The sequence below is a fragment of the Pecten maximus genome, chromosome 14 (assembly GCF_902652985.1).
Source record: "Pecten maximus chromosome 14, xPecMax1.1, whole genome shotgun sequence".
Classification (NCBI taxonomy): domain Eukaryota; kingdom Metazoa; phylum Mollusca; class Bivalvia; order Pectinida; family Pectinidae; genus Pecten; species Pecten maximus.
The window spans coordinates 27,381,065-27,390,110 of NC_047028.1; the positions used below are offsets into that span (position 1 = coordinate 27,381,065).

Consider the following 9,046-nt stretch of genomic DNA (forward strand, 5'->3'; position numbering starts at 1 on the left):
CCTTTCGATATTACAAGCACTAAACATGCGAGCAGGCAGATATCATTAAATTTGATGGTGACCAATGCAAAATGTTGATGTTGATACAGACAGTCGTGAAACTGGTGGAATGATATAATAAGGTAAATGTATGTTATATATATATTATGACTTATATAATCGGTGTCGGATATTAGATCGACCACTGTCACGAGACACATACATCTGACTTTGACAGTTGCAGCCTTTGACAAACAGTCGACTCAGGAGTTTGACGTTTTATCATGATCAGTAAGTCAAGAATATATAATAACCCATATAAAAATACAATGTATACTGTAAAAATCTAAAGTATTTTCATATGGATTAATATTTTGATAACATGGTATGCCTTTATATGGATCACAGGTGCCTGACTCGTTTTATAAAATAATAACATAAGAGTAGATTTATCTACATATAAATGAGATATATGTATATTATATGTTATTATTTTATAAAACGAGCCAGACACCTGTGTATGGATTATCACACATCCTTACTGAAAGAATGTCAAACTAGGCTTGTTCTGTGATCAGTTTCACTCCTGGTGTTTTTATATGCCTAATACATGTACAGGGTATTTATATAGAGAATACGTACAGTAAACATGGTCAATATTTTAAAATAGAAGCTATATTTTTGGCGAGGGTATAGAAAGACAAAAATGGCGAGCAACGTTTGTCTTTCTGTCCCAAGCCAAAAATGCAGCTTACTAAACATATATGAACATAACAAATAACAATTTGTTGATTATTCTGACTGATGTGAATGATATAATTAGCTTTGTTTTAAAATGCAGCTTACTAAACATATATGAACATTACAAATAACAATTTGTTGATTATTCTAACTGATGTGAATGATATAATTAGCTTTGTTTTACCTGCATTGTTATTGTGACAACCTATTAAGTTTGTCTAAAAGATCTTGTCAATTAATCCTGTCTTAGTCACAAAGATCAAATGCTCATTCAGATGTTTTTCTTGAAAATTAGCAACAAACTAATTCCATGGAGTTTTAATGTTTACGGTTTCTTTGGTCATAGGGAGTGAACCTTGTAAAATGGGAGTTAAAATTTTACCTGAGAAAAAAAAAACTTTAACTTGGGACTAAAATTTTACTTGGGAACTATCCTTGGGACTAAAATCTTATATTACCTGGGTACTAAAATTATACCTTCAGTTAAAAGTTCACCTGGAGACTAAACTATCTCACCTGGGAACTGGATGGGGAAACAGAACCAAAAATCAGACTACCCAGTAAATCATTTTGAAAATAAATCTGAAAAAACAATTTGTTGGGGGTTTCCTGAGTGTATTTCTGATGTGATTTATCCTTCCTTTATCTGAAATGATAGACTCTACTTATATTAATAGAACTTTATTATACATTTGTAATTAATGTTGTAAATGATACTTTTTTCAATAGTATAGGTTTCAAGTATCACTGATCATAAAATGTAAATGAATCAATGAGATCTGTTAAAGAAATTCTTGATACTGATGAAAGATATACTTAATATGTCTTATGAATGATCTTATTCATCTTCCAGATATACTCACATAGACATCAATCATGCCAAGACGACCACTAAGGTCCTCCAGATCGAGGGGGCGCTACGATTCGCCTGATGATTGTTGTACTGGATGCTGTTTAACATGCTGCTGCTGCTGTTGTTGGAGCCGGTCGATGGTTCAGAGAAAATCCCGAATCAAGATGTTGTGGATGTATTTCCTAATAATTGGACTGGTCATCGGTATAACAATAGGAGTTGTTTTCTATGGTAGCATGTTTACAGATTTCACTGCCACAGACATGAAGGTTATAAACCGGAAACTCTCACATTTATTCTGCGACAGTGTTAATATTGATACAGCCAATCCTACCAGTAATTTTGCCCCTTTTTCTGCATATCTTGTGGAAGGTCCACCCAAAATAGATCCAAATCGCAAAGAAAAAGATGCATTTGACTTGACGTTTAATATTGAAGAGCGGTGGTCTTATGCATCTCGCCAGTTCTATCTATTATCCGGGTCTTCTGCTAAACTGTTTTGTCCCCAAGTCACTGGCATCATGGATGTCGTCATTATCAAAGGTCATAGCAATTATACAAGGTTTATGGAGGACTCGCCTGATTATAAATGTATTGGATGTGAGTTTGCACATGTGGTCTATAACATGAGACATTCCGGACCAAATTCATGGACATTTCCCTGACACAGATGATTACTTCTTTATATTCATCGGCCATGAAGAAATGTGGGCTGAATGCCAACTTGATTTAACCAGAACAGTCTATAAAACTGATACCAGTGCATCCTGTTTCAAGGTCACCACTTGTGAATTTAGTCTTGCTCTGAAAGAAAGCTATCCCCCAAAACAGGTCATAGTAAAACTGGAGCCTGATAAAATTGCTTCAGGTGACCGGTACATGTACGAGTCAACCTCCATCCAGTCCACCTGTGTGGCCAGACTTTGGGTCTACATACTTCTTTTCTTGTGTTGTCCGGCAATAGTTTGCATCATTTTAAGTGTACTTATCTATAAATGCTGTTCTGACCCAGAGCAGGAAGATGAGGATGAGGAGGAGGATATTTCTGATGAACGGTCGCCATTGTTGTGGGAAAGTGCACCTAGTTATTCTGCAGTTGTGACAGAGCCTCCAAAATACGAAGACATTATGACAGAAACTGATGACCGGTTACCTAGCTATGAGGAGGCAGTTGCATCTGGAAGTACCACAGCGGAAAATGTTGCAGCTGCTGGGAATGTGGGTATAAACCATTCAGAACCATTTCAGAATAATGACATCCGAGTGAATCGGACAAATAATCTTGTCAATGTCAACGACCTTATTTCTGCAAGCCGTGCACCTGATAATGTCGTTGTGGATACTTCAGATATAAATACACAGGGAACTGATGACCCTCTGAACAGTTTCACTGGAGTATCAGGTAGTGTCAATCTCGACCAGACGAGCCGTGTTCTTGTGATGAATCTATCTGGTGATGTTTCGGCGAATGACATTGAATCCTCCGATGATGACATTGAGCCGTCCAGCAGTGATGATGAATCCAATTTGTCTGATGGTACTAGTAGTGGTGATCATTCAGAACAAACTAGAAATAATCCGACAGATACAGGAACTGATAGCACTGCGGACACCAGTAGAAGTAGTATTGAACAATAATAGTATATTTGATGATGTATTTATTCAGAATATGTTTTAATATTTTTCTGAGCTTAGGGAAAAGTCAGAGATTTGTTTTTTTCAGGAATGATCGAGTAAGGGAGTTAAAAATGTTTTAAGTAAAATTATAATTCAATATTTCATATTCAGATATTGTGGTGGTGCTAATGTCCACAGATTAGACCTAATAAGATACCTGTGTTTCTGCTAACACTACCGACCCTGTATTTTTGTGCCTACCCTGAAGTTTTTTTGACCATTTTCAAGGAAGGCTAATAAAGTCAAGATTGTTTCTCAATATAACCCAAGTAAAAATTATTTAAAAAAAAAAAAAAAAAAAAGATTTTTCCTTTCCTACCTATATAGCTACCTAACTTTTTTTTCTGGCATATAAGCGGAAACACATGCATTATTTTTTATAAGTCTTAGCCATAAATTCAGTAGGCATTAAGAATTATAAATTCTGTATATGTGAAATGAATATGATGGTTGGAGTTCCTGACTTTCATTTTACTTTGCAAAGCATTATATATTTTGGGTCACAATTATCGATACATTTTTCGTATAGTCGACAGTCATGAGTCGGGATACACTCATCATATATCGACCAGTAAGCTATAAAGTTGTTCCTTATAGTCACAAATTCATAAAATTAAAATAGAAAGGATACTAGTTAAACTATTGTTCAGTAAAATATAAAGGAGATTGAAGTTGGGTCTAGACCATTACCAGAGTAATCTCCCCTTAGTGACATTTTGTTGACAGGAAGTTTTAGTAGGCATAATTAGGGTTATGTAAGAATATTGGATTTATTTTTATGATCATTTGAGGGTGGGGGTTATTAATCAATCAAAAAGCTTAAATATGATTGAATATTTTGCATCCTTGATAAATTAAAAACTAATATCTGTGATTGATCCATTCTCTGATGTACTTGTACACATATAAATTGTACTGCATACAGCATTCCATTTTTTTTTTTGCTCCATGGAAAAGTATGTATTCTATGAAATATTTCAATAAAGTCGCACGATTCTTATTTCATATGATCTTGAAATAGCATTTAGAACTTCTCTTTCTCTTATTCCTTTTCCAACTGATCATGAGGTTCCTGTTTTTTATGACAACCATATTGTAATTGATATTTTGAATTGAAATCAAAATAAAAAGAAACAATGTATAAATAGTATGTTTATTCCTGAAGAAAGTTATCGTATTATGATTTATTATTATGAGAAAGTGAAGTACTTTCAAAGTGATTCTTATGCGTATCGGACCTGTATTATTTAAAGCTTTTATAATATTCCCTGTTTACAAAATGTACACAGCCCCTACTTTAGAAAGAAAAGGGAAAGAAAAGTATATCATCCAAACCTTAGTTAATTATAGTCTGAATGAAGATTTACCTCCCTTTCATATATTGATGTCAACAAATCTATGATGTCATCACTTGTACTATAATTGCCTTTTTTGTTACTATCTAATGACAGTTGATTATATGAACAATTGAAGAAAAACTCGAAGTGCTAAATGGTTAACGAAGACTTTGTCGTTTATTTATCTTTTTCTGTATTTTAAACCAATTAATGTGAAAATGACATTTTTCTCTCCCTCTCTATATATATGTATACACATGCATACAAATTTTGTATATATCCTCAAATAAGCCCCCTACCCTAATGTAAAAGATCAGTACCATATTTATCCTCAAATGAGCCCCTCCCCCATTCTAAAAGTTTAGTACCTTATTTATCCTCAAATAAGCCCCCTCCCCTAATGTAAAAGATCAGTACCGTATTTATCCTTGAATAAGCCTTAATTGTAAAAGTATACAGTATAAAGGTTTGGAGGCAGCTTATATTGTTTGTCAACCACTTTTAATAATTTACTGCATTGTATTTTAAAATTGATCTGGTAATTTTGCAAAAAAAAAAAAAAAAATTGAGGGCAGAGGCATATTTGTGGATAAATATATATACAAGTAAAAAGTTGAATACAGAACAAATACATAGTCATGATCAATACATTGTATATTTGTTTTCTGTTTGTTTGTTTGTTTTTTTAAATGGTTCTTGAGAAAGAAATCAAATTGGCCTGAACAATATTTCTACATATGCAGCCTAGTGCTAGATTTTCTATCTCATCAAATTTTAAATCTGTCTGCGATGTTTACACAAAATCTGTGACAATATTATTTTATCTATAAAATGATATCCAATGTCTTTCTGATGCATAACGCACAAGGGAGGTAATTCAGTGAAATAATGCATTTATAATTTACCTGATATATAACATTCACACAATGTTGACATGAACATGTACAAGTAAAAAGAAACTGTTACTCGTACATTTGTGTATTAGATTTATTTAAATCTTGGTCTGTATCCTTGGGCAGACATAATTAATATTCTTAAGAATATATTGTTCTTGGCTATGCCTAGAGCATGTTTTGTTACCTGTAAAAAAAATCATGAGTATTTTCATTTACTCTAGCATCAAGTTGACCTTTGAATTTTAGCAATTTCAGAAGTCAAATCACTATTTTTCAGAAATCTGAAGAGTCAAAAAATTGTCAACTAGAAATGTCCTCCAAACCTGAGAGTCAACTCATGTACCAAATCTCATTTTGGCCGGGGTTTCAAAACATACTCTCAGAGATCTTCTGGATATAGATTCATGAATTTCCATATCGACACTCGGTGTATAGCTATAACTTAAGATTTGATAAAGTTACTACAGTTGTAGTTTGTCTAGACACATTAATATCCATTTTATAGCATTTTGTAGCCAGAAACCAAATCCATGGTCAAATGTCTATACAAGGTTATACGAGTCCAGTAGGACACGGATTCATATGCATAAGTGCAATTATTGATGGACATTTGAGCTTAATGCTTTTGTGTATATCACGCTCATTGTGTTTGTAAACTGCTGCATCCACATGGATTTTTTTTACAGTGGACATATGTTGGTGGTTACATATAACAATAACATTGCAGAGTGTTGATTGATATTAGGTATGTGTTTTGTTATTCGATTTCAAAACAACCTACCTCTAGTGATTGAAAAAGAAAAACGTCCTGAACTATTCATCATATGCAAACATGTATAAGTATTTATCACAAGCTTTAATTTATCAAATTAGCTAATTATATACATGTATATATGTATTATTCATAATCAACATCATTTGAATATCTGAGAGGAAAATGTAATTAAGTCACTGGGGAAAAAGTAGACTATTTCTCAATTAGATCATGATGTTGATCATAAGACTTAATTCTGTATCATACAATCATGATCATCAACCTGTATCTTCTATCATAATCAGCAGTCAACATCTTTCACAGATTTATGACATTAGAATATGCCATAGGATATCAAATGTGATTCAGTTTTCAGGAAATGTTTTTAAGAGTATAGAACTCGAAACGGGCACAGTTTCATACAATTTAGATGTAAGCTAATTGTTTTTGCTATTTTGTAAGTAAAGTTCCTGGTAAGCGGCTGATGTTGAAGAGTCTGTGACGCCCTTAATGTCAAGATCTTGTTATGATATACATGTATGTAATTTCATTTTTTGTAATGTGATGGTGAAACTTTGACAAGGTACATTATATTAGATACCTGGCCCTGTTTTCAGTAATTTTCCTTCACTTAAGGAAATCTCTTAACTTTATTGTTAAAGAAAAAATCTCAGTTAAGGAACTTTCCTTTAATTCTTTAATGCTTTATTATATATGGAAAGTTTTAAGTTAGCTTTCCTTTGGAAAGTTTCATGTTAAAGAATATTGATGAAGTGGGCCACGCTTCCTGTCCTGAAGAGCTTTAACGATGAATTCAGCACTGTATGGTCATATGATTAAAATACTCCTGTTCATTACTATTCATTTATATCACCCTTAGCCTCTCTTGGAAACCCATCTGAACTGAAGAAAGTTTTTTTAAAAGCAGTTGTTGAAGAATAATCAATAATACATGTATATCTCTTTTTAGATCTTCAAAATCTACTAATTCCACACAGGGATTATATGAAACGGGCTGTGCCTCTGTCCTGAAAAGCTTTTCGATGATTTCAGCACTGTATAGTCATATGATTAAATTGCAATAGAGCGTTAGTCGAGGTTTATGATAGTCAAGGAATGGAAGGAAGGAACCAGAGTCGAACCAGACATAAAAATGTGCTTAATTGACAGATCACGGGTATTTCGTTTTTATCGAGTCGAAAAGTTAACGTTGAAAACAATACAAATTCTAAGTGTTTATAATTACACTATGTATGGCTTATAATTAACTGTTGTAACGTTACATGTGTGTAGTTATGTATTGTACATGTATCATGTATGACAAGTATACCAGATAAGTATACACATTAATCAAACAGGCTATATATAGGTGTGTGTGTGTGAGAGAGTGTGTGTGCGTATGTGTGTATGAAAATTGTAGAGTTATGTGTGTATGTATATTGATAACTGGTGTTATGTCACCCTCGGAAGTCTTTCATCACCTATGTACATTTCCATTCCTGTCTTATTGATAATAAACTTACTTAATTTAATTTCTTGAAATTTAATTTTGTTTGTAACAACCATTTTCATTGGCTTAAAAATGTATGTTCGATACACAAAAAAACCCGAAGTGTACACTCGATCGTCATAAACTGCTTCACAGTTTATTTACACTACACTCCATTTTTTTGCGTTATACCTCCATGACATAAAAATGTATTACAGTTAATCCTTAAATCATTGAATTCATTCATTCTGGTCACGCAAACTGTATACTTTACAGATCCAAACAAGTTAGATTTATATTGAAACCATCTCTTTCCTCATTTCCTTTTCTATCAAAAACATTGCAGTGGCCATTTTTGATTTACACGTTTAAGTGGGATGGTTTTACACTACCTCTTGGAGAGGTGTAAATTACACACGATTTGAGGAATAACTTACACCAATTTGTAAGTTACACCCAGTTTGAGTGATAACTAACACCCACTCGTAAGTTACACCCGGTTTGAGGGATAACTTACACCCCCTCGGAAGTTACACCCAGTTTGAGGGATAACTTACACCACTCGTAAATTACATCCGGTTTGAGGAATAACTTACACCACTCTAAATTACACTCGGTTTGAGGGATAACTTACTCCCCCTCGGAAGTTACACCCAGTTTGAGGGATAACTTACACCCTTTTGTAAGTTACACCGGTTTGAAGGATAACTTACACCCACTTGTACGTTACACCCGGTTCGAGGGATAACTTGCACCCTTTTGTAAGTTACACCGGTTTGAAGGATAACTTACACCCACTCGTAAGTTACACCTGTTTGAGGGATAACTTGCACCCACTCATAAGTTACACCCGGTTTGAGGAATAACTTACACCACTCGTAAATTACACCCGGTTTGAAGGATAACTTACACCCACTCGTAAATTACACCCAGTTTGAGGGATAACTTACACCCACTCGTAAGTTACACCCAGTTTGAAGGATAACTTACACCCACTCGTAAATTACACCCAGTTTGAGGGATAACTTACACCCACTCGTAAGTTACAACTGGTTTGAGAGATAAACACCCATTTGTAAGTTACACTTGGTTTGAGGGATAACTTATACCCACTCGTAAGTTACACTCGGTTTGAAGGATAACTTACACCCACTCGTAAGTTACACCTGTTTGAAGGATAACTTACACCCACTCGTAGGTTACATATGCTTTCTGAAACGGGCTGTAACTTATATATGACGTACACGACTTGTAAGTTACGCTCTGTTTGTGGAAGGGGCCCCTTTAATAATAGAACTGTAAAGGTATAAAATGTTCATG

General features: G+C 34.0%; 1 protein-coding gene across 1 annotated transcript; it reads left to right on the top strand.

Annotated features, from left to right (window-relative positions):
- LOC117342252 lies at positions 1-7,769 on the top strand. The gene is made up of 2 exons (XM_033904318.1): positions 1-122; positions 1,574-7,769. Exon 2 carries the CDS (start codon positions 2,279-2,281, stop codon positions 3,209-3,211), a length of 933 nt encoding a protein of 310 aa, XP_033760209.1. The 5' UTR covers positions 1-122; positions 1,574-2,278; the 3' UTR covers positions 3,212-7,769.
- Positions 7,770-9,046: the final 1,277 nt, after the last annotated feature.

Bases quoted from the DNA above. Each gene is read 5' to 3' on its own strand.
- LOC117342252 (XM_033904318.1), top strand. From the start codon at position 2,279: ATGTGGGCTGAATGCCAACTTGATTTAACCAGAACAGTCTATAAAACT.